This window comes from Mustela lutreola, chromosome X (genome assembly GCF_030435805.1).
Source record: "Mustela lutreola isolate mMusLut2 chromosome X, mMusLut2.pri, whole genome shotgun sequence".
Classification (NCBI taxonomy): Eukaryota; Metazoa; Chordata; class Mammalia; order Carnivora; family Mustelidae; genus Mustela; species Mustela lutreola.
This window is the reverse complement of record NC_081308.1, coordinates 75188544-75216007: the sequence shown is the minus strand read 5'-3', so window position 1 is coordinate 75216007 and position 27464 is coordinate 75188544. Positions and strand designations below refer to the sequence as shown.

Genomic DNA, 27464 nt, shown 5'->3' with positions numbered 1-27464 from the left:
AAAAGACTATAAGAGAAAAACCGCCACTATTTCATAGACACAACTTCTATTTTAACTCATTTCCAATATTCTGGTTCATTTTTTTTATATAGATAATTTTTTTTATCCTATTTGCCATCACAGTGAGATGTCCAGTACATCAAATTCCATAATAACCTTCTAACCTGAACTTTTTGATACATATACCTGGGTTATCTTTTGCATTTCTATTTTTAAATTTTTTTTTTAATTTTAGTTTAGTCTAGTTTATTCCTTTTTTATTTTTAACTTTCTAATATTCATATAGAATTAAACTTCAAGGTAATCCCCTTTCCCCAATCAATGCTACCCCTATAGGTAAACCAATTTTTAGGAAAGTTGAGTCCTATAACAAACATATCAAGATATATCCAGAAGAATCAAAATAACCTTCCTCGCCCACACTAAGAATTTATAACCACTCTCCCATCTTTTTCTTCCACCAGTGTTTCTGTGTTTTTGTCCTGATAGTATATAAATCTTATACTTGGGGTACTTTTTTATGAGGTTCTTCCTTTTTTTTGCTTATATATATACTTTTTTTTTCTATTCTCATATACTTTTATCAGTCTTTTTGTTTGTCTGTTTTTGTTTGTCTACTTCATAAATCTTACCTTGGGGCCCATTTGGGCTGAACCTTCTCTTTTATCTTCCCCCCTTTTTTTTTCCTATCTCTCTCTCTCTCTCTCTTTGTTTTCTCTTTCTTTTCTTTTTTCTCTCGTTTGGGTGGGGAATCCTGATTGATCAGCAGCGTTTCAGGGTACACCTTGACTGCACCATGGTTGATATATCCAACTACATCCGTTCAATCATCTCTCACCAAAATGACTAGCAGGACGAATGCCCAACAGAAGAAAAATACAGAGGATGGGCCTTCTGCAACAGAGCTAATGGCTATCAACATAGACAATATGTCCGAAAGAGAATTCAGGCTAACAATTATCCAAGCAATAGCTAGGTTGGAGAAAGCCATGGATGACCAAACAGAACTGATTAGGGCAGAACTGAAAGCCACCAGGGATGATGTTCACAATGTTAGGGTAGAACTGAAAGCCACCAGGGATGAGGTTCACGATGCTCTCAATGACTTCCAATCTAATCTAAATTCTCTCAAAGCTAGGCTGAGACAGAAGATAGAATTAGTAATCTGGAGGACAAAAAGATAGAAATGATCAGGAGGAATCCTGAAACAAACAGCTTAGAAGCTATGAAAACAGAATCAGGGAAATAAATGATGCCATGAAACGTTCCAACGTCAGAATTATTGGAAACACTGAAGGGGAGGAGAAAGAAAGAAATCTAGAAGATATTGTGGAACAAGTCCTTCATGAAAATTTTCCCAATCACGTGAATGGAACCAGCATCATGTACTAGAGGCAGAATGGACTCCACCCAAGATTATAGATTCCAAAACAAATCAAGGCACCAGATAGTCAAATTGATGAATCATAATTGTAGATAAAATCTCTTATAAGCCGATAGGAAAAAGAGGCTCCTTACTTAGAGAGGAAAGCCCATCAGAATAACGTCAGACCTGTCCACAGAGACCTGGCAAGCCAGAAAGGGCTGGCAAGATATATTCAGGGCACTAAATGAGAAGAACATGTAGCCAAGAATACAATATCCAGCAAGACTGACATTCAAAATGGATGGAGAGATAAAGAGTTTCCAAGACCAGCAAGGCTTAAAAGACTATGCAACCACCAAGCCGATAATGCAGGAAATATTAAGGGGGGGTTCTATAAAAGAGGAAAAATCCTAAGAATAGCATTGGACAGAAATAGAGAGACAATCTACAGAAAGAAAGACTTCAAAGGTAACATGATGTCAATAAAAACGTATCTATCAATTATCAGTCTCAATGTGAATGACCTAAATGCACCCATAAAACGACACAGGGTTGCAGATTGGATAAAATGACAGGACCCATCCATATGTTGTCTACAAGAGACCCATTTTGAACCTAAAGATACACCCAGACGGAAAGTGAAGGGATGGAGAAGCATCTTTCATGCTAATGGGCCTCAAAGGAAAGCTGAGGTAATGATTCTCATATCAGAAAAATTAGATTTTAAACTAAAGACTGTACTCAGAGATACAGAAGGACACTACATAATTCTTAAAGGGACTATCCACCAAGATGATCTAAAAATTGTAAATATCTATACCCTCAATATGGGAGCAGTAAATTACATAAGAAAACTGTTAATCAAGATAAAGAGTCATATTGATATGAATACATTAATAGTAGGAGATCTTAACACACCTCTCTCAGAAACAGATCATCAAAGCAGAAAATCAATAAAGAAACAAGAGCATTGAGAGACACATTGGACCAGATGGACCTCATAGATATATACAGAACATTCCACCTTAAAATAATATAATACTCATTCTTCTCAAGTGCACATGGAACCTTCTCAAGAATAAACCACTAATGGGTCACAAATCAGGACTCACCCAATACCAAAAGACTGAGATTATTCCCTGCATATTCTCAGATCACAATGCTTTGAAACTAGAGCTCAATCACAAGGAAAAGTTCGGAAGGAACTGAAACACCTGGAAGCTAAAGACCACCCTGCTTAAGAATGCTTGGATCAACCAGGAGATCAAAGAAGAACTTAAACAATTCATGGAAAGCAATGAGAATGAAGACACGTCGGTCCAAAACCTATGGGATACAGCAAAGGCGGTCCTAAGGGGGAAATACATAGCCATCCAAGCCTCCCTCAAAAATATTGAAAAATCCAGAATACACAAGCTGTCTCTACACCTTAAAGAACTGGAGAATCAACAACAAATCAAACCAACTCCACACATAAGAAGGGAAATCATCAAGATTAGAGCAGAGATCAATGAGGTAGAAACCAGAGATACAGTAGAATGTATCAATGAAACTAGAAGCTGATTTTTTGAAAGAATCAATAAGACTGACAAACCATTGGCCACACTAATCCAAAGGAAAAGAGAGAAAGCCCAAATTCATAAAATTATGAATGAAAAGGGAGAGATCACAACGAACACCAAGGAAGTAGAAACAATCATCAGAAGTTATTATCAACAGTTATATGCCAATAAGCTAAGCAATCTAGATGAAATGGATGCATTCCTGGAAAACTATAAACTCCCAATATTGAACCAGGAAGAAATTGACAACGTGAGTAGACTGATATCTAGTAAAGAGACTGAAGCAGTGATCAAAAACCTCCCAAAAAACAAGAGCCCAGGACCTGATGGATTCCCTGGGGAATTCTACCAAGCTTTCAAAGAAGAAATAACACCTATTCTCCTGAAGCTGTTTCAAAAAATTGAAGCAGAAGTAAAACTTCCAGACTCTTTCTATGAAGCCAGCATTACCCTGATCCCCAAACCAGGCAAAGACCACACCAAAAAGGAGAATTTCAGAACAATATTCCTGATGAATATGGTTGATAAGATTCTCAACGAGCTCCTAGCAAATAGGATCCAACAGCACATTAAAAAAATCATCCACCATGAACAGGCGGGATTCATGCCTGGGTTGCAAGGTTGGTTCAACATTCACAAATCAATCAGTGTGATAGAACAAATCATTAAGAGAAGAGAGAAGAGCCACATGGTCCTCTCAATTGGTGGAGAAAAAAGCATTTGACAAATCCAGCTTCCATTCCTAATTAAAATGCTTCAAAGTATAGGGATAGAGGGAACATTCCTGAACTTCATAAAATCTATCTATGAAAGACCCACAGTAAATATCATCCTCAATGGGAAAGAGCTCACAGCTTTCCTGTTGAGATCAGAAACACGACAAGGATGCCCACTCTCAGCACTCTTGTTCAACATAGTATTAGAAGTCCTACCAACAGCAATCAGACAACAAAGAGAAATAAAAGGTATCCACATTGGCAATGAAGAAGTCAAACTCTCTCTCTTCGCAGATGATATGATTGCTTGTATGGAACACCCAAAAGACTCCACCCCAAAACTACTAGAACTCATACAGCAATTCAGTAATGTGGCAGGATACAAACTCAATGTACAGAAATCAGTGGCTTTCTTATACACTAACAATGAAAATAGAGAAAGGGAAATTAGAGAATCAATTCCATTTACTATAGCACCAAGAACCATAAGATACCTGGGAATAAACCTAACCAATAAAGGATCTGTACTCAATGAATTACAGAACACTCATGAAAGAAATTGAAGAAGACACAAAATGATGGAAGACCATTCCATGCTCTGGAATCAGAAGAATAAAAATTGTTAAAATGTCTATACTGCCTAGAGCAATCTATACTTTTAATGCCATTCCGATAAAAATTCCACCAGTATTTTTCAAAGAGCTGGAGCAAATAATCCTAAAATGTGTATGGAATCAGAGAAGACCTCAAATAGATAAGGAGAAGTTGAAAAACAAAAACAAAACTGGGGGCATCACGTTACCTGATTTCAAGCTTTACTACAAAGTTGTTATCACCAAGACAGCATGGTACTGGCATAAAACAAAAACATAGAACAGTGGAACAGAGTAGAGAGCCCAGATATGGGCCCTCAACTCTATGGTCAAATAATATTTGATAGGGAGGAGTCAAGATGGCGGAGAAGTAGCAGGCTGAGACTACTTCAGGTAGCAGGAGATCAGCTAGATAGCTTATCTAAAGATTGCAAACACCTACAAATCCAACGGGAGATTGAAGAGAAGAAGAACTTCAATTCTAGAAACAGAAAATCAACCACTTTCTTAAAGGTAGTACTGGCGGAGAAGTGAATTGAAAGCAATGGGAAGATAGACCACGGGCGGAGGGGCCAAATCCCGGCTAGCGGCGGAGCAACGGAGCACAAAATTGGGAATTTTAAAAGTCTGTTCCACTGAGGGACATCGCTTGAGAGGCTAAACCAGGGTGAAGCCCATGTGGGGTTACAAGAAGATCGGGGGTGTCTGAGTGTTGCAGAGCTTACAGTATTTGAACGGGCAAGCCGGCTACAAAGACAGAGCTGAGGAGTGAGCTCTCAGCTCGGGGTTACTTTGAACCAGTCACAGGTTCAGTGAGCTAGGAGCACAGCCGGAGGCCAGGGAGACGGGAGGTACTGGGCGCTGTTCTCTGAGGGCACACTGAGGAGTGTGGCTCCGAGATCTCGGCTCCTCCAGGCCAGAGACCGGGAGGCTGCCATTTTCATTCCCATCCTCTGGAACTGTACGGAAAGCGCTCAGGGCACAAAAGCTCCCAAAAGCGAACCCAAGCGGATCACTCAGCCCGGCCCCTGATAAGGGCAGTGCAATTCCGAATGGGGCAAAGACACTTGCGAATCACTACAAAAGCCCCTCCCTCAGAAGATCAACAAAAAATCCAGCCAGGACCAAGTTCACGTACCAAGGAGTACAGTTTCAATACCAAGGAGAGCAGCGGAATTGCAGAGGAGACAAAAGCCAAGCACGGAACTCATGGCTTTCTCCCCATGATTCTTTAGTCTTGCAGTTAATTTAATTTTTTCTTCTTTTTCTATTTTATTTTCTCTTCCTCTGCTAAACTTTTTTTGCTTTTACCCTTTTCTTAAGGTTTTTTAAACTAGTTAATCTGATATATATATTTTCTTTTTTATATTTTCTCTGTATTCCTTTTCTTTTTTTGTATTTTTTATTTTCTTTCTTTTTTTTTTTTTTTCTTTCTGAACCTCTTTTTTACCCCCTTTCTCCCCTCTCACGATTTGGGATCTCTTCTGACATGGTTAAAACATATTTTCCTGGGGTTGTTGCCACCCTTTTAGTACCTTAATTGCACCTTCATATACTCTTTTCTGGACAAAATGACAAGGCAGAAAATTTCACAACAAAAAAAAGAACAATAGGCAGTACCGAAGGCTAGGGACCTAATCAATACAGACTTTGGTAATATGTCAGATCTAGAGTTCAGAATGACGATTCTCAATGTTCTAGCCAGGCTTGAAAAAGGCATGGAAGATATTAGGGAAACCCTCTTGAGACATATAAAAGTCCTTCCTGGAGAAATAAAATAAATAAAATCTAACCAAGTTGAAATAAAAAAAGCTATTAATGAGGTGCAATGAAATATGGAGGCTATCACTGTAAGGATGAATGAGGCAGAAGAAAGAATTAGTGATATAGAAGACCAAATGATAGAGAATAAAGAAGCTGAATAAAAGAGGGACAAAGAGCTAGTGGACCACGTGGGGAGAATTCGAGAGATAAGTGACACCATAAGATGAAACAACATTAGAATAATTGGGATTCCAGAAGAAGAAGAAAGAGAGAGGGGAGCAGAAGGTATATTGGAGAGAATTATTGGAGAGAATTTCCCCAATATGGCAAAGGGAACAAGCATCAAAATCCAGGACAGAGAACCCACCTCAAAATCAATAAGAACAGGTCCACACATGGGGCGCCTGGATGGCTCAGTGGGTTAAAGCCTCTGCCTTTGGCTCAGGTCATGATCTCAGGGTCCTGAGATCGAGCCCCGCATCAGGCTCTCTGCTCGGCAGGGAGCCTGCTTCCTCCTTCTTCTCTCTCTACCTGCCTCTCTGCCTACTTGTGATCTCTCTCAGTCAAATAAATAAATAAAATCTTAAAAAAAAAAAAGAATAGGTCCATGCCCTGTCACCTAAAAGTAAAATTTACAAGTCTTAGTGACAAAGAAAAAAATCCTGCAAGCAGCCCAGGAAAAGAAGTCTGTAACATAAAATGGTAAAAATATTAGATTGGCAGCAGACTTATCCACAGAGACATGGCAGGCCAGAAAGAGCTGTCATGATACATTCAGAGCACTAAAAGAGAAAAACCTGCAGCCAAGAACACTATATCCAGCTAGGCTATCATTGAAAATAGAAGCAGAGATAAAAAGCTTACAGGACAAACAAAAACTGAAAGAATTTGCAAACACCAAACCAGTTCTACAGTTAATACTGAAAGGGGTCCTCTAAGCAAAGAGAGAGCCTAAAAGTAGTAGATCAGAAAGGAACAGAGACCATATACAATAACAGTCACCTTACAGACAATACAATGGCACTAAATTCATATCTCTCAATAGTTACCCTGAATGTGAATGGGCTAAATGCCCCAATCAAAAGACACAGGGTATCAGAATGGATAAAAAAATAAAACCCATCTATACGTTGCCTACAAGTTTTAAACGCGAAGATACCTCCAGATTTAAAGTGAAGGGGTGGAAAAGAATTTACCATGCTAATGGACATCAGAAGAAAGCAGGAGTGGCAATCCTTATATCAGATCAATTATATTTTAAGCCAAAGACTATAATAAGAGATGAGGAAGGACACTATATCATATTCAAAGGATCTGTCGAACAAGAAGATCTAAGAATTATAAATATCTATGTCCCCAACGTGGGAGCAGCCAACTATATGAACCAATGAATAACAAAATCAAAGAAACACATCAAAAATAATACAATAGGGGCGCCTGGGTGGCTCAGTGGTTTGGGCTGCTGCCTTCGGCTCGGGTCATGATCTCACGGTCCTGGGATCGAGCCCTGCATCGGGCTCTCTGCTCCGCAGGAAGCCTGCTTCCCTCTTTCTCTCTCTCTCTCTCTGCCTGCCTCTCTGCCTACTTGTGATCTCTGTCTGTCAGATAAATAATAAAAAAGAAAAAAGAAAAAAAATAATAATACAATAATAGTAGGGGGCTTTAACACTTTCCTCACTGAAATGGACAGATCATCCAAGCAAAAGATCCACAAGGAAATAAAGGCCTTAAATGACACACTGGACCAGATGGACATCACAGATATATACAGAACATTTCATCCCAAAGCAACAGAATACACATTCTTCTCTAGTGCACATAGAACATTCTCCAGAATAGATCACATCCTCGGTCCTAAATCAGGACTCAACCGGTATCAAAAGATTGGCATCATTCCCTGCATATGTTCAGACCACAATGCTCTGAAGCTAGAAATCAATCACAAGAGGAAATTTGGAAAGAACCCAAATACATGGAGACTAAACAGCACCCTTCTAAAGAATGAAAGGGTCAACCAAGAAATTAAAGAAGAATTGAAAAAATTCATGGAAACAAATGCTAATGAAAACACAACAGTTCAAAATCTGTGGGACACAACAAAGGCAGTCTTGAGAGGAAAATATATAGTGGTTCAAGTCCTGAGAGGAAAATATATAGTGGTTCAAGCCTTTCTCAAGAAACAAGAAAGGTCTCAGGTACACAACCTAATCCTCCACCTAAGGAGCTGGAGAAAGAAGAAGAAAGAAAGCCTAAACCCAGCAGGAGAAGAGAAATCATAAAGATCAGAGCAGAAACCAATGAAATAGAAACCAAAAAAACAAGAGAACAAATCAACGAAACTAGGAGCTGGTTTTTTGAAAGAATTAATAAGATTGATAAACCCCTGCCCAGACTCATCAAAAAGAAAAGAGAAAGGACCCAAATAAATAAAATCATGAATGAAAGAGGAGAGATCAGAACTAACACCAAAGAAATACAGACAATTATAAGAACATACTATGAGCTACTCTACGCCAACAAACTGGACAATCTGGAAGAAATGGATGCACTCCTAGAGACATATAAACTACCACAACTGAACCAGGAAGAAATAGAAAGCCTGAACAGACGCATAACCAGTAAGGAGATTGAACCAGTCATCAAAAGTCTCCAAACAAACAAAAACCCAGGGCCAGACGGTTTCCTGGGGTAATTCTACCAAACATTTAAAGAACTAATTCCTATTCTCCTGAAACTGTTCCAAAAAATAGAAATGGAAGGAAAACTTCCAAATTCATTTTATGAGGCCAGCATCGCCTTGATCCCCAAACCAGAAAAGGATCCCATCAAAAAAAAGAACTACATGGACATGACTCGAAGACATTATGCTGAGTGAAATAAGTCAAGCAGAGAGAGTCAATTATCATATGGTTTCACTTATTTGTGGAGCATGACAAATAGCATGAAGACATGGGGAGTTAGAGAGGAGAAGAGAGTTGGGGTAAATTGGAATGGGAGGGGAATCATGAGAGACTATGGACTCTGAAAAACAATCTGAGGGGTTTGAAGTGGCGGGGGTGGGAAGTTGGGGTACCAGGTGCTGGGTATTATAGAGGGCATGGATTGCATGGAGCACTGGGGGTGGTGAAAAAATAATGAATACTGTTATGCTTAAAATAAATAAAATAATATTTAAAAAAGAGAGAGAGAACTACAAATCAATATCCTTGATGAACACAGATGCAAAAATTCTCACCAAAATACTAGTCAATAGGATTCAACGGTACATTAAAAGGATTATTCACCACTACCAAGTGGGATTTATTCCAGGGCTGCAAGGTTGGTTGAACATTTGCAAATCAATCAATGTGATACAACACATTAATAAAAGAAAGAACAAGAACCATATGATACTCTCAATCAATGCTGAAAAAGCATTTGACAAAGTACAGCATCCCTTCCTGATGAAAACTCTTTTAAGTGTAGGCATAGAGGGCACATACCTCAATATTATCAAAGCCATCTATGAAATACCCACTGCAAATATCATTCTCAATGGAGAAAAATTGAAAGCTTTTCCGCTAAGGTCAGGAACACGGCAGGGATGTCCATTAGCACCACTGCTATTCAACATAGTACTAGAAGTCCTAGCCTCAGCAATCAGACAACAAAAGGAAATTAAATCATCCAAATCAGCAAAGAAGAAGTCAAACTATCACTCTTCACAGATGATATGATACTTTATGTGGAAAACTCAAAAGACTCCACTCCAAAACTGCTAGAACCTGTACAGGAATTCAGTGAAGTGTCAGGATATAAAATCAATGCACAGAAATCAGTTGCATATCTCTACACCAGCAACAAGACAGAAGAAAGAGAACTTAAGGGGTCAATCCCATTTACAACTGCACCGAAAACTATAAAATACCTAGGAATAAACCTAACCAAAGAGGCTAAGAATCTATACTCAGAAAACTAGAAAGTACTCATGAAAGAAATTGAGGAAGACACAAAGAAATGGAAAAATATTCCATGCTCCTGGATAGGAAGAATAAATATTGTGAAAACGTCTATGCTACCTAAAGGAACGTACACATTTAATGCAATTCCTATCAAAGTACGATCCATTTGCTTCAAAGAAATGGAACAAATAATTCTAAACTTTATATGGAACCAGAAAAGACCTCGAATAGCCAAAGGAATATTGAAAAAGAAAGCCAAAATTGGTGGCATCACAATTCCGGACTTCAACCTCTATTACAAAGCTGTCATCATCAAGACAGCATGGTACTGGCACAAAAACAGACACATGGATCAATGGAACAGAATGGAGAGCCCAGAAATAGACCCTCAACTCTATGGTCAAGTAATCTTCAACAAAGCAGGAAAGAATGTCCAATGGATAAAGGACAGCCTCTTCAATAAATGGTGTTGGGAAAATAGGACAGCCACATGCAGAGAAATGAAATTGGACCATTTCCTTACACCACACAGAAAAATAGAATCAAAATGGATGAAGGACCTCAATGTGAGAAAAGAATCCATCAGAATCCTTGAAGAGAACACAGATAGCAACCTCTTTGACCTCAGCCACAGCAACATCTTCCTAGGAACATCGCCAAAGGCAAGAGAAACAAGGGCAAAAATGAACTATTGGGACTTCGTCAAGATCAAAGGCTTTTGCACAGCAAAGGAAACAGTTAACAAAACCAAAAGACAACTCACAGAATGGGAGAAGATATTTGCAAACGACATATCAGATAAAGGGCTAGTGTCCAAAATCTATAAAGAACTTAGCAAACTCAACACCCCAAGAACAAATAATCCAATCAAGAAATGGGCAGAAGACATGAACAGACATTTCTGCAAAGAAGACATCCAGATGGCCAACAGACACATGAAAAAGTGCTCCATATCACTCGGCATCAGGGAAATACAAATCAAAACCACAATGAGATATGAACAGACACTTCTCCAATGAAGACATAAAAATGGCTATCAGATACATGAAAAAATGTTCATCATCACTAGCCATCAGGGAGATTCAAATTAAAACTACACTGAGATACCACCTTACACCAGTTAGAATGGCCAAAATTAGCAAGACAGGAAACAACATGTGTTGGAGAGGATGTGGAGAAAGGGGAACCCTCTTCCACTGCTGGTGGAAATGCAAGTTGCTGCAGCCACTTTGTAACAGTGTGGACATTCCTCAAGAAATTAAAAATAGAGCTTCCCTATGATCCTACAGTTGCACTACTGAGTATTTACCCCAAAGATTCAGATGTAATGAAAAGAAGGGCCATCTGTACCCCAATGTTTATAGCAGCAATGGCCACGGTTTCCAAACTGTGGAAAGAACCAAGATGCCCTTCAACGGACGAATGGATAAGGAAGATGGGGTCCATACACACTATGGAGTATTATGTCTCCATCAGAAAGGATGAATACCCAACTTTTGTAGCAACAAAGATGGGACTGGAAGAGATTATGCTGAGTGAAATAAGTCAAGCAGAGAGAGTCAATTATCATATAGTTTCACTTATTTGTGGAGCATAAAAAATAGCATGGAGGACAAGGGGAGATGGAGAGGAGAAGGGAGTTGAGGGAAATTAGAAGGGGAGATGAACCATGAGAGACTATGGACTCTGAAAAACAATCTCAGGATTTTGAAGGGGCAGGGGGTGGGAGGTTGGGGGAACCAGGTGGTAGGTATTAGAGAGGGCACGGATTGCATGGAGCACTGGGTTTAGTGCAAAAACAATAATACTGTTACGCTGAAAAGAAATAAAAAATTTAAAAAAAATGAAAATAAAGGAATGAAGAACTATCTCTTATGTTAATCGATGTCAAAAGAAAGCCAGAATAGCCATACATTTATCAGACAAACTAGATTTTAAAGCACAGACTGTAACAAGAAGAAGGGTATTATATCAAAATTAAAGGGTCTATCCATCAAGAAGATCTAACAATTATAAATATTTATACCTCCAAATAGAAAGCATGCAAATATTTAAATCAATTAATAACAAAAACACCGAATCTCACTGATAATAAAATAATAATAGCTGGGGACATTAACACTCCACTTACAGCAATGGACTGATCACCTAAGAAGAAAATCAATAAGGAAACAATGGTTCTGAATGAAACACTAGACTGATGGGCTAAACAGATATATTCAGAACATTTCATCCTAAAGCAGCAAAATACACAAATTCTTTTCAAGTATACACAGAATATTTTCCAGAACAGATCACACACTGGATCAAAAATCAGGCTTCAACAAGTACAAAAAGATTGAGATCACACCATGCATAGCTTCAGAACACAACACAATGAAACTTGAAGTCAATCACGAGAAAAAATTTGGAAAGACAACAAATACATCAAGGTTAAAGAACATCCTATTAAAGAATGGCTTAGCCAGGAAATTAAAGGTGAAATTTAAAAAATGAAAACACGACAGCCCAAAACATTTCAGATGCAGTAAAGGTGGTCCTAAGAGGGAAGTATAATATAGCAATACAGGCCTACCTAAGGAAGGAACAAAATTCTCAAATGTATAACCTAATCTTATACATAAAGGGGCTAGGAAAGGAACAGCAAATAACTCAAAGCCAGAAGAAGAAGGGAAATAATAAAGATTAGACCAGAAATAAACATTATTCTGATAAATAAACGTTATACAGATCAATGAAACTAAGAGCTGGTACTTTGAAAGAAGTAATAACATTGATAAACCGTAGCCAGACTTATCAAAAAGAAAAAAGAAAATGACTGAAATAAACAAAATCATGAATGAGGGAGGAGAGATCACAACCAACACAAAAAATATAAACAATTTCAAGAGAGTAATGAAAAATTATATGCCAACACGACATCTGGGAAATCTGGGAAATCTGGAAGACATGAACAAATAATTAGAAACATACAAAATACCAAAACTGAAACAAGAACAATTAGAAAATTTGAACAGACTCATAGCCAGCAAACAAACTGAATCAGCAATCAGAAGTTTCCCAGCAAACAAAATGCAGAGCCAGATGTCTTCCCAGCAGATTTATACCAGATATTTAAAGTAGAGTTAATATATATTCTTCTCAAACCATTCCAAAAAAGCAGAAATGGAAGGAATACTTCCAAACATTCTACAAGGCCAGCATTTCCTTGATTCCAAAACCAGACAAAGACCCCACCAAAAAGGAGAATTACCGCCAATATTCCTGATGAACATGGATGCAGAAATTCTCAATAAGATGCTAGCAATTCACATTCAGCAGTATATTAAAAGAATTATTCACCACAATCATGTGGGATTTATTTCTAGGCTTCAGGGGTGTTCAACAATAGCAAAACAATCAATGCAATATACCACTTTAATAAAAGAAAGGATAAGAACCATATGATCTTCTCAATTGATGTAGAAAAAGCATTTCACAAAATGCAGAATCAATTTTTGATAAAAACCCTCTACCATGTAGGAAGGGGGCAACATACTTCAGTATCATAAAAGCAGTATACAAAAGACCCACAGCCAATATCATCGTCAGTAGGGAAATACTGAGAGCTTTTCCTTTACAGTCAGGAGACAGAAATTTCCAGTCTCACAATTGCTATTTAACATAGTTACTGGAAGTCAGCCTCAGCAGTCAGAAAACAAAAAGAAATAAAAAGCATTCAAATCGGCAAAGAAGAGTCAAACTTTCACTATTTGCAGAGGACATGACACTCTGTGCAGAAAACCCAAAAGATTCCACCAAAATATTAGTAGAACTAATACATCAATTCAGCAATGACACATTATAAAATCAATGTACAGAAATCTGCTGCATTTCTGTAATCCAATTATGAAGCAGCAGAAAGACAAATAAAGCAATCAGTCCCACTTATAATTGCAACAAAAACCGTAAGATTCCTAGGAATAAACCTAACCAAAGAGGTAAAAAATACCCTGAAAACTACAGAACACTTATGAAAGAACTGAAAAGGAGAGAAAGAAGTGGAAAAACATTCCATGCTCAAGGACTTGAAGAACAAACATTTTAAAAATATCTATAGTACTGAAAGCAATCTGCACATTTAAGGCAATCCCTATCAAAACACCACCAGTATTTTTCACAGAGCTAGAACAAATAATCCTAAAATTTGTACGGAAACACAAAACACTCAAAACAGCAAAAGCAATCCTGAAAAAGAAGAGCAAAGCTGGAGACCTCATAATTCCAGACTTTAAACTATATTACAAAGTTGTAGTCATCAAGACAGTATGGTACTGACACAAAAACAGATCTGAAGATCAGTGGAACAGAAAAGAAAACCAAGAAATGGACCAACAACTATATGGTCAATTAATCTTGACAAAGCAAGAATATCCAATGGAAAAAAGTCTCGGGGTGCCTGGGTGGCTCAGTTAGTTGGGTGTCCAACTCTTGATTTTGGCGCAGGTCATGATCTCAGGGTCATGGTATCAAGCCCTGTGTCAGGCTCCATGTGTAGGCCCTGCTTAAAATTCTCTCTCTCCTTTTCCCCTTCCCCTTCCTCCCTGCTAGTGTTCCCACTCAAAAAAAAAAAAAAAGTCTCTTCAAGAAGTGATGCTGGGAAAACTGGGCAGCCATATGCAGAAGAATGACAGGACTAGTTTCTTACACCATACATAAAAATAAACCCGAAATAAAGACCTAAACCTAAGACAGAAAACCATCAAATTCCTAGAGGAAAACACAGCAGAAACCTCTTTGACCTGGCTGTAGTAACTTATTATCAGACACATCTCCAGAGGCAAGGGAAACAAAAGCAGAAATGAACTACAGGGACTTCCTCAAGATAAAAAACTTCTGCACAGCAAAGGAAACAATCACGAAAACTAAAATGCAGCCTTCAGAATCAGAGAAGATAGCTGCAAATAACATACCCGATGAAAGTTTAGTATCCAAAATCTATAAAGAAATATCCAACTCAACACCCAAAAAACAAACAACACAGTTAAGAAATGGGCAGAAGACATGAATAAACATGTTTCCAAAGAAGATATACAGATGGCTAACAGGCACATGAAAAGATACTCAACATCACTCATCATCAGGGAAATACAAATCAAAACACAATGAAGTACTACTTCAGACCTGTCAGAATCACTAACTTTAAGAACAAGGAAACAACAGATGTCGGCAAGGATGTGGAAAAGGTGGAACCATGTTACATTATTGGTGGGAATCCAAACTGATGCAGCCATTCTGGAAAATAGTATGGAGGTTCCTCACCAAATTAAAAACAGAGCTACCCACAACCCAGCAATTGCACTACTAGGAATTTACCTACCAATACAAATACCACTACTAGGTATTAGCCCAAAGAATACAAAAGTACAGATTTGAAGGGGTACATGCACCACAATGTTTTTTTTCTTTTCTTTTTTTTTTTCACCACAATGTTTTTAACAGCATTATCAGTGGCAGTCAAAACATGAAAATAGCCCAAATGTCCATCGATACACACACATATATACACATACACACACATCTCCTTTACATATAATCTATCTAATCTATCTATATCTGCATGGATGCAAGAAAAAAAAAGAAAATAGAAAAAGAGGGACAAGCCAGGAAACAGACTCTTAACTCCTGAGGACAAACTGATGGTTACCAGAGGGGAGGTTGGTGAGGGATTGGTGAAAGAGCTGTTCGGGATTAAGGAGTATACTTGTTTTGATGAGCACAGGGTGTTCTATGGCAGAGCTGAATCACTGTGTTGTACACCTGAAACTAATACAACACTGTATGCTAACTGTACCAGAATTGAAAATAAATAATAAAAAAGTAAATACTGTAAACCATCATATTAGAAATGAGAGGTGACAGGAGAACACTGTAAAACTCCTACCAGGTTTGTTAATCAGTGACAGGTTTTGTAAAAATTAAAATAGGGGAGAAATTAGAGACTAAACTCTGATTTTAACCTACCTAGTTATATATATTGTATACAGATATTGTATATATAGTGTATATATATTGTATATAGATATACTGTATATATCAGATATCTATATTGTATATAGGTAACCTATATACAATAGAAAGAGCTTGGACTTTGGTATTTGAAAAAGCTAGGCTATGAATACATCTCTACTCCTCATGACTTTGAGCAAGTTACTTAAGCTTCCTGAGTCTCAAGCTGTTCATTGTGCAATGATTATAATTACATATGCAGAAGAGTTGTTTGTTTTGTTTTGCCTTTTGGGTGAGAATTGAATAACACAGGATATATTTATAACTCTTTTTTTTTTTCCACGGGGCAGAACCTTTATTGCTGAACATAAAATACCCACCAGGGAGCCCGGCTGGAGTCCTGAGGGTAGTGGGGGGGAGGGGTGAGTTGCATGGCACAGCTGCTCTCACACCCACAGTGGGCCCAGGCCTGGCGCGGAGCCCTGCCTGGTCCCCCTCCAGGCTGGAGGTTGGGACGCATCCTGGGTGCTAGGCTGAGGGTGCAGGGAGGGGGTGGGAGGAAGGCGGGTGTGCAGAGGGGCTGGCTGGGCAGGGCCCGGCCCAAGGACTAGGCGTATTTATAATTCTTAATACCACAGTAGCGCTCTGTAAAGGGCAGATATTATCATTATTTTCTACTTCCTTATCTCTGAATTGGTCTTATTTCCTTTGCAGTAAAACAATGGGTAGTACCATTCACATTGTACAGACAGATAATCCTGTGTAACCTAGTGACTGCTGAGTTTCTGTGAATACACTCCTAAAATGGTATTAAACACTGTTATCTTCTCAATGATTACAATAAAACTATGGGAATATTTGCCTAGAAAGTACAACTGTCACTATTTGGTCTCATAAAGTACAAACTGCCAGTATCTAATATTAAAAAAAAGTTATTAGTATTATTATTGGTGTTATTTTATTATTTCATGCTGAATGTTCTCCTAGTAGCTAAACTAAATATAAGTGATGGTGGAAACTAAGACTGATAGGGGTAAATAGCACAAGAAATGGAAAGATAATATTTCTTCTATGTAGATATGACTCACACTATAGAACCTAGAAAGGCACACTTTCCGCCACCTAATTGCAAAGCTCACATTTATAAAGTGATATTAAATGCTTCACTCACCCAACCCACCAGTGCTACTTCACACTCCTATATGCAAAGATTGGTACTATGAACAATATGGCAATTAGAAAAAGTCCCAAGTATACCAGTATCTCATAATCTAAAAAGATATATAGACTACAGATATGAGAAAGAAAAAACATTTATAAAGAAAGCACTTACATAAGTTCAAACTATACCTAATAATACTACAAAATTATTTGGTAAAAGAATGAAAATAAAATTGAATTATTTCAAACTAACCTGAGGTGGATTCTGATTTTGTCTTTGTTTCAGAGCTGAGTTCTGCTGGCAAAGAAACTGAGTATTTCAGGCTGTCAGTTGTTTTTTCAGGTATTTCTAGTGTAGCAGAATTTCCTAGCTGTTTACCAAAAAGATTTTTCCTTCATAAGTAAATCATTTTGCCAAAACAATAAAACATCCTAAAAACGTATAGTATGCAAATATACTATGTCCTTCATCTCCTTTCATTTTCTTGACCTCTGTCAATGACTCCTATTATAAGCCAATCCCTCACCCCAACCAATGAAACTCAATGTCTACCTTTTTGGTCCATTTAAACTCTACCTTAGATTTTTCTTTAGGTTTAGGAAGTGATTCTTCTTTGTTGCTTTTTGTCCGCAATGATTTAACTGCTCCATAAATTTGCTGGCTTACAGTATATGCCTTTTCCCCAGTTACCTAATTAAAACAAGAAATGAATCAAATAAGATGTATTTTTAAAAGTCAAAATAACAAATATCAGAAAAATTATGTCAGGAATTTTATGTGAACACTCAGGTCAGAATCAATAATAAAGATATAAATCTTTAGATCATGTAACAGAAAACCCCATTTTTTTCAATCTTATATGAAAGATCATTTGCCTCATGTAAAAGGCTAAAAAATGTAGAGCTGAGACAACACCAAGAGTGAATCCTAAAGTAAACTATGAATTTGGGTGATGATGTGTCAACGTAGGCTTATCAATTGCAACAAATGTACCATTCTAATGGGGGATGTGGAAAACAGACACGGATAATGGAGGATGCTAAGCATATGTGCACAGGAAATCTCTGTACCTTCTGCTTAATTTTGTTGTGAACCTAAAACTGCTCTTAGAAAAATAAATTCTTAAAAATGTATAGTTTGCATTCCCACTGCAATATGTGAATTTAAAACTATGCCTATTTAACAGAAGTTTGGGAAAGACAGCTTGAGATAATAAACTAAGAAAATAAGATTCTAAGATGCTACAAAGTTAATACTTTTGTTCAAATTTTTATGGTGCTTTCCCCTGTCATAATGTATTAATGCATTTCTCCACAGAATAATATTCTCTTTTAGTAGAAACATAAAATACAAAATGAACTACAAACACACCAAAGCAGAGGCAAGGATGGTGAGTGACTTCCTAAAGCTGCTGTTACTTTCAGATTTCTTTCCCTTTAAAAATCTCCTGATTCCTTCGTTCTATTCTTTCCCCATCCTTTTGTTCCCTATGGCTAAAGTAATTTCAATAGCTATGACTTTTCAAGTTTTAAAGAGGTTTTGGAAGCTTTTCAGGATTATACTTTTTATAAACATGAACTTAAAAATTTTTTAAAACTGTGACTTTCTTGTTTAAAATATAATTTTTTTTTTTGCTAAGTATATACTTACACTTAAGAAAAATAAATCAATCCACTAATATAAAGTCTTCTTCCTCCCCAAAATGTAACTTTGGTCACAGCTGTGTGGCTATCGTCCCTGAGATTTTCCTCTCATATGTGCATTAGATACATACAGACAATATTTTAGAACAAATGGAATGTTGATATCTATTTGGATCTACCAAAAAGGATGAGGTAGATTTTAGATTTATATGCACTGATATGGATTTCCATGATGAACCACTAAATTGAAAAGACAAGATTAGAGAACAGATTATACTCTACAATCTCAATTATGTTTTAAATTAAATTTTTTTATTTTTTTTTAAAGATTTTATTTATTTATTTGACAGACAGAGATCACAAGCAGGCAGAGAGGCAGGCAGGGAGAGAGGAGGAAGCAGGTTCCCTGCCAAGGAGAGAGCCAGTCGCGGTCTGGATCCCAGACCCCGGGACCACGACTGGAGCCAAAGGCAGAGGCTTTAACCCACTGAGCCACCGAGGCCCCCCTTAAATTTTAAAATAAACCACACACATATACACTTAGCTTGTTTCCTTTTTTCAAAATACAAATAGGATCACACTATACATATTGATATTTTAAAAACTCAGCAATTTGTCAGAGATGTTTCCATATCAGTTTATATACCTGTAGATCTGCTTCTTTTATAATAGCTACATAGTAAGTATTCACAATGACTATACCACAGTTAGTTTAATAAATTCCCTATGTTGGGGAATATGGGATTTTTTTTTTTTTTTGGACAATTATAAGCATGCTGTGATTAGCATTCTTACACATAAAACTGGGACCACACATCTTTGTGGTGTTTCCTGGATGTGAAATATCTGGATTAAAGATTATATGCATTTTAATTTTTTATAATATTGACACATTGCCTCCATAAAGTCAGCGATATAATGTAGTAATTTATACGCCCAACAAAAATGTTTTACTACCCCATTTACCAGAAGCAGTATTATTATGAGTCTTTTAAATCTTTATCAAAGTGAAAGACTCAAAGCCAATCTCTAAATGATCTTTAAATTTGCATTTGATTGCTGATAAAGTTAAGAATATTTCATTTATTAGGCCATTTATGTTTCTTATTTTGTGGATTGCTTGTGTATTACTGTCTTCATTTTCTTTTCTTTTTCTTTTTTTTTACTTTCTTCATTTCCTTAGAGGACATTTATCTTTTTCCTATCAATTTATAGGAGTTCTTAATATAGAAAGGCCATTATTTATTCCTTTGTTATAGATGTTGCAAATATTTTTCCCAGTTTTGTATTTTCCATTAACTTTGTATATATTATATTGTGATCAGAAGAAATACATTTATTTTGATGTAGTAAAATGCATTAATTTTTTTTTGATGGCTTCTGGATTTTAAGAGGGCCTTTTCTATCTCAACATCACTGAAATATTTATCTTCTTTCTTCTAATATTTTTACAGTATTATATTTTATGATCTTTAGTCCACCTGGAATTTATTTTTGCATGATAACTGGTAAAGGTCTAAGATGTTTATCAAAAAAGCTAATTATTCCAACACATGTCTAAAATAACCAATCCATCCTTTCTTTACACACTGATCTGAAATGCCACCTTTACTATACCCTCCCCCTATCCCACAATGTATACAAAGACATACTTGATATATTTGTTTTTGGACGTTCTCTTGGGTTTTTTTTTTGGGGGGGGTCTATTTTATTGTCTATGCTAGCACAGTTACCAGTACATGGTATATGGTCAACATATACTGGTTGAATGAATGTCATACTCCCTACAAATCCAGGAATTCTGTAAGAACCAAATTAAACTTCTAAATTTGGGAATATATGCCATATTCCAATATTCAGTCCTTTCATCTAGAAACTAGATAGGTCTCTAAATGTATTTAAAGTTGTAAAAATGCCTTTCAGTAAAGTTTAGTAGTTTTAAATAAATATGTCTTAGAACATTATTTGACAAGTTTATTCCTAGATATTTTATAGTTTTCAAAGACAGATTACTTGAGGTTCTTTATGTAAGTTAATAATGAAAACAGTGTGAGGAAAATCATAAAAAGCAAAAAGTAACCCCATCTTGAAGTACATTTCCAAAATTGTGAATAACTGGAGTGTAACTTCTATTTTTTAAAGACCTTTCTGGACTATCATTTTGTGATTTTTTTTTAATGTCATAGACCTCAGAGGATTTCCTAAAAGTATGGGCCCTTTCCTTAAGAAAAATACCCATATAGCAGACAAGCTCTTACCTGATACCCTTTGAAGAGATTTGTCTGATTAACTAAAGATGTCTTAAAAATGTATAATAAATAAATGTTCATAGAATGCTGAGTATTCATCGATAGTAGGTACTCTCAAATATGTCTAAGTATTGTCTTTCACAAGTGATCTGTACACTTACCAAGAATCAGTTGTATTTATTTCTAAGTCTCTATATCCATTTTACTATAACTTAAAAAATTAAAATATAACATAATAGGATGAAATATGAGTGTGAAAAGAACTGTTGCCTACAGGAAAATTAAGTTAAATGCTTTGTAAAGCCTAAAAAAAATGACTTACCTAAATTAATTAATTAATAATTAATTAAAATAATCACTCAAATTAGAGGTAGGCAAAGTCAACTGTTAAAGGCTGGAAGAAATAATAACAATTTAAGAGGATTCTGCACTCATATTATTTTAAAAATGTTTTCAGTGTTCATTCTATTTTAAGGAGATCTAAACTGAAAACAGCAGAAGACATAAATGGCTAACCATAAGACAGATGTTATGGATCTTCAACTAGGAGACCCATACTCATAGAAAATACCTACTTCAAAAGAGAGAAAACCAGACACACATTCGTTATAATTTGAAATAAAATATTTAAGGTCTGTATTCATGATTTTTAAAATCTTTCTACTTTAACATTTTTAATTAATTGGTAACTACTGGTCCCAACAATATCAAATTAGAAGGCATCTATTCTATATATAAAATTTTTCAAAGTTTTGGGTGGTGGAGTCACTCTGAAGTTTATCATTGATCTCAGGTTAAGAATCCATGTTATATATATATTAGAATCCATCAGTTATTACACATGACATTGTTTGATGCCAGTCAAAGAAAAAGCAAGGGTCTCTAGGAGTTTCAGAAACAATAAGTATTTAACCATAGAATAACTTTCAGGAAATCATACTAATATCTTTTATCATAGAAATTTTTATTTGAAGTTCAGGAATTCCTTTATTTTCCTTCTGTCAGAGTAAAATTAAGTTTAATACTTTATTCTTAAAATTAAAAAAAAGATGTGGGGCGCCTGGGTGGCTCAGTGGGTTAAAGCCTATGCCTTCAGCTCAGGTCATGATCCTAGGGTCCTGGGATCGAGCCCCACATTGGGTTCTCTTCTCATCAGGGAGCCTGCTTCCTCCTCTCTCTCTGCCTGCCTCTCTGCCTGCTTGTGATCTCTGCCTGTCAAATCAATAAATAAAATCTTTTAAAAAAATTAAGATACATACTACAAAGTTATCCTGTTATTATGAAACTGTATCTGCCTATTCACCCATCTATCTATCTCTATATACACATAAAGAAAGGTCTCAACAACATTCTACCAAATGTTAACACTGATATTTTTCTGGATAAAAAAATTCCAGGTGGTTAATTGTTTTTTCTTTCCTATACTTTTCTATAATGCTTAAATCATTTAAGGACAAGTAGTAACGAATTTTATTTAAAAAAACATTAAGGCATTACTCTAAACAAACCAAAAGATTCAGTGGCAACATTACACACTGAGAAGAGAAATGGACAGGGAAGCAGGATACCTGAAACTAAATAGAACCCTGGACAAATCAGTCACTGTGAAACTTTCCTGGGCCACAGTTTTCTCATCAGTAAATGAGAAAATGAGGAAGTTGAATGTATTAAGTGCACAAGTTTCTTTCAGCATGTGATGATCATGTAATTAAGAATGGCATTTACCATCCTGAAATGAATGCGATTTTGCCAAAGTAAGAGCTGATGCTCACTATATTTCTCTGAAAATTAAAGTTGAAGATACTTAGGACATTTAAGTATTGTCACTGTAAGGGTTTAAATAAATATTGAAATGTAGCTATCACTTCAAAGGAACTTACCTTTGCAATTATTACTGACTGAACTGGGTAGCAAACAGTTGCTCCTAAAGTGGCCAGCCCCAGTGGATAAGCAATTTTCTTAAACCTAGAACCTATGAAATTCAAACAAACTATTAAACTCCAAACAGATTCTAGCAGAGACCTGATGGTTTAATAACTTTAATGTTCTCTTTGTTCCTCTTCAAGTCATTGCCCTATGTCAATTTGTTCTTTAAATAATAATACTAATCAAAATGGTAGCTAAAATATTTTTAAGGATCACAATTCAATGCCTTAGTTGTCATGTCCAATTTTAGAATAATATTCTCAATTTAAAATTGATAATTAGCTACACAAAGGGAATGGATAATTTTCTTCTTTTTAAAAACTAGGTTTTTTTTTTTTTTCATGTCCTAAGAAAATCAAAGTTGTAACCACATTTTTTTCAAGTATCTAATAGGGCATAATAATATCAAAAAACTGATCAACTACCATACTTGTGACACCATGTTAAAGGGAAATGGACTCTTACTACATATCCTGTTTTTTTTTTTTTAATTTTTTATAAACATGTATTTTTATCCCCAGGGGTACAGGTCTGTGAATCAGCACTCACCAAAGCACATACCCTCCCCAATGTCCATAACCCCACCCCCCTTCTCCCAAACCCCCTCCCCCCAGCAACCCTCAGTTTGTTTTGTAAGATTAAGAGTCACTTATGGTTTGTCTCCCCCCAATCCCATCTTGTTTCATTGATTCTTCTCCTACCCACTTAAGCCCCCATGTTGCATCACCACTTCCTCATATCAGGGAGATCATATGATAGTTATATATACATATCCTGTTTTGATTAAGTCCTTAGGAACATGAAATATTGAAGTAACTAATCAGTTAAGGACTTTAAAAGGAATATAACTCCTTCATGTCACTGATTTAAAACACAGAATTAGTAATTTAATAACTGCAGGTAACGAAATCTTGGAAATGTTGGAAATGTGCTCATTTCCAAAAGAGTATCTAAGAGACATTTTCAAACCTTTTAAAGATTTATTTATTTTAGAGAGAGAAAGCATGAGCAGAGGGAGGGGTAGAGGGAGAAGGAAACAAGCAGACTCCACCTCTCTCCCTCCCCCTAATGTAGGGCTCAATCTTACAACCTTGAGATCATGACCTGACCCAAAATCAAGAGTCAGACATTTAACTGACTGAGCTACCCAGGAGCTCCCAAACTTTTTTTTTTTAAAAAACAGCAAAATCCTTTTTAAAAAATCTTCCAAATATAATCTCACTAGTAACTTCATACAGCCATAGCTTAGTTCCAACAGACCACTGGTTCAAAACAGTATGTATCCTAAATGCTTGAATGGGTACCTTGGACTCTTATGAACTGGGCATTTAGATGATGGGATTTCTAACTGGGGTAAGTACTTTTACTCTGAAACACCTCTTACGACCCTTATTTTAAAAATGGTACAGCCTAATTGGTATATCAGTAAAGGCTAAGGTGAAAAAAATAACTGGCAATGTTTGCAGGCAATGTTAATGAAAGATAAAAAAGATAGAAACAAGAGCTATTTCTGTGTCTGGTTTACCTATCTGAAGGAGGCCTACAGTCATATCTACAGGACTGAGCTTTGGTAGAGGTGGGTAGGTAGGCTGCTTCGACCTCTAATCTAGCTTTCCTTTGGTTTTAGACTGGTTTGTGTGGTACTGTGAAAGAGGGTCTAGATTTGTTAAGACATATCATAAGACAGAAAAATCAAACATGTCTTAAGTTGCTCCTTTACTCAGGTCCTGCTCACTATTATTCTAGTATCTATAGTTTGTTTCTTGATTTTACTGACCTAACATCTCATAATACAAGTTTCCTTGACTTAGTCAAATTCCCCTAACTGTGCTGCTCCTAACCTCAGAAAGTAGCATTTTCCCCCTTGCTTTGTCATTTTAAATATTAAAAAAGACTTACATTCATTTTCTCTTTACCTGATATGAAGGGTCAGTTTAACAAAATATAAATTTCATTTGGATTCAATAGCTCTACTCCCATAAGTAGGAAAGGACTCTAGACACAGCCACCAATAAGTTATGTACTATGAAATCACTGAGTGATTTCCCTTTTCTGGACCTCTATATGTAGCTAATGGGGTTAGGCTAAATCAGCAGCTTTCAAATATTTTTTGACCATGACTCAGAAAAAATTTACATTATGACCTATGACCTATCTTACACACACACACACACACACACACACTCCATGGAAACAAAACTTTCACAGTATTTGCCCATATTAAGTACAGAACACTCTGACATTTGCTGTTCTCCTGTATTTTATTTCTTTAATAAAATGTCTCCTGAGATTCACTATGCTTATTTCATTATCTAATAATAGGTTGAGATCTGCAACTTGAAAAACAGTGGGTTAGATTATTCTAGCTCTGAAATTTAGAAACAATGTGAATGACCTAAGAAACATTCTTTTGCAGGTGGATTATGAGTTTCTTACTGAAAATTGATTAGTATGTTCTTCTTTGAGTTTTATATGCTACACAGAGTAATCTTGGTTTTCCATTTTTTTCCTAGTAAGTAATTTATAATATGTATCCACGTGAAAGTTGCACAGAGTGTTAGAATTAAAAATGATAAATCAGGAGCCATTATTAGCTATTGGGAGACTGCTAGGTCTATTAGGATGAGATATATGGACCAGAGCTAGAATGTTGGAATGTTCTTATAATTCACCAAGGTTTTATATCCAATTGGGTATACTTGAGTTGAGACTACTTTAAGGACTAAAGCTGGGCAAACAAACCGTAAGGTATGATATTTGATTCCAGACTGGTTCAGAGCTATGACTTTGAAGCACACATAATTTCGTTTGGGGGCAATGACTGGCAACTGAGTGGTGGACAGAAGATGAATGGAAGGTGATCAAAATGGCTACTGACCAGAGAGCCGTACCAGCTTCAGTGAGGAGGAGAGCCAGGAATGCCTACTGAGAAGAATTTCCATACTCAGAGGTAGAAGATAGGAAAATACAAAATTCTCTATGTGCTAATGAAAGATAGTTATATAATAGTGTGCAGAAAGTGTTCACATAGTAGTTCAAGACTGCCATTATTAGAAAAGCTGCTTGTAAAGCTGACTCTTGATTGGCATCTGGGGACTTCACTGGTATATAGTTCCCTACAATGATAGAAAACATTCTCTGAATGATAAGAGTGATGCACTGTGCCTAAACCATTTGTTGAAATAATATGGTTTATGCTACTTTCTTTCCAGTATGGAATTCTGGACATGCTACAGACTGTGTTTAGGTGATCAGCTGCTAATAATAACCTTGACTGCTCAGTCTTTAATGAGCCTCCTTGGCCGACAACATCTTATATGTATTGTCATAATCCATTAGAGGAGGAATTAAGTACATCTTATATGACTCCACTGGAAGAGGATCCTTAGAAGCCTGTACCTAGTTTCTTATAAGCTTTGCCCCATTTGCCTTTTCCCTTTTCTTATTTTACATTGCAGTGTTTCACTGTAATAAGGCCTGTGACTATAGGTTGAGTCTTCTAAGCCTTTCCTACTTAACCATCAAACCCGTGGGTGGTGTTGGGGACCCTCTACAAAAGTGGTAGAGTGAGAACGAATGACAAAGTTCATAGAGATACAGGGTAAAAGAGGGAAAAAAGAAATCAAGCTTATCAAGCTTCATGTGCTGAACGAGTTGTCTACTTTCGCAAACTCCATTCTGAGGTGGCTGGTGTCACTTCTAGGAACTCTGGTCAGGATGAAATTATGAGAGAATAAAATATTTTTCTGATACCAGCGTCTCTATCTCAAATCCTAAATATAGTCCCCAGAATATGGATGGTCATCAGAAAGCAGAGAAAACAAGTTTGAGTGGTTAGCACACACTTTCACATTAACATAAAACTACCAAGGTCTTTTTTTTTTTTTTTTTTGATAGCTAGAGACTGAAAACCTTTAAATATTTTTTTTAATTTTTAAGTTTTATTTATTTATTTGAGAGAGAGAGAGAGAGAGAGAGAGAGCATGAGCAGTGGGGAGGGGGAACAGGAGAGGGAGAAGCAGACTCCCTGCTTAGCAGGCAGCCTGATGCAGAGCTCAATCCCAGGACCCCAGGATCATGACCTAAACCAAAGGCAGATGCTTAACTAACTAAGCCACCCAGGCACCCTTGAAAATCTTTTTAAAGGGAGAGAAGAAGACGGCAGCAGAGTAGGAAGACTCTAGGCTCGCCTTATCCCACTAACACAAATAGATAACAATCAAATCATCCTAAATACCCCAGAAATTGTCCTGAAGACTGACAGAGCAACTTCTATAATTAAAGGGAAAGAAAAGGCCACATCAAAGAAGGTGGGAAGTATGGGGATGTGGTTTAGGGGAGAAATGGATCCTAGCAGTTGCAGAGGAGAGGGACCCGTGGTCTAGAGAAGGGTGAGACAGAGAGGAACACACAAGGAAATGGACAAGAAGGTTTCTCTAAAGCCAATGGCTCAGAGAATAAGAGAGGCTGAACTTTGTGAGTTCAATCAACCAGTAGGGTTTAAAACCTGGAGATTTAAAGATCAGCAGGCTTGGCTGGGACAGAGTCTAGAAG

At 36.6% G+C, this 27464-nt stretch overlaps 1 protein-coding gene across 4 annotated transcripts in view; it reads right to left on the bottom strand.

Annotated features, from left to right (window-relative positions):
- The window catches only part of APOOL (apolipoprotein O like), a 120049-nt gene that overhangs the window by 17270 nt on the left and 75315 nt on the right, over positions 1-27464 (bottom strand). For 3 of the 4 annotated variants that reach the window (XM_059157182.1, XM_059157184.1, XM_059157183.1), the window contains 3 exons: positions 22865-22956; positions 17669-17782; positions 17345-17462 (listed from right to left, as the gene is read on the bottom strand). In XM_059157182.1, the coding sequence (XP_059013165.1) occupies positions 17345-17462; positions 17669-17782; positions 22865-22956 (324 nt within the window). The remainder of the gene's footprint in view (positions 1-17344; positions 17463-17668; positions 17783-22864; positions 22957-27464) is intronic. The other variant, XM_059157185.1, reaches the window with a different exon arrangement.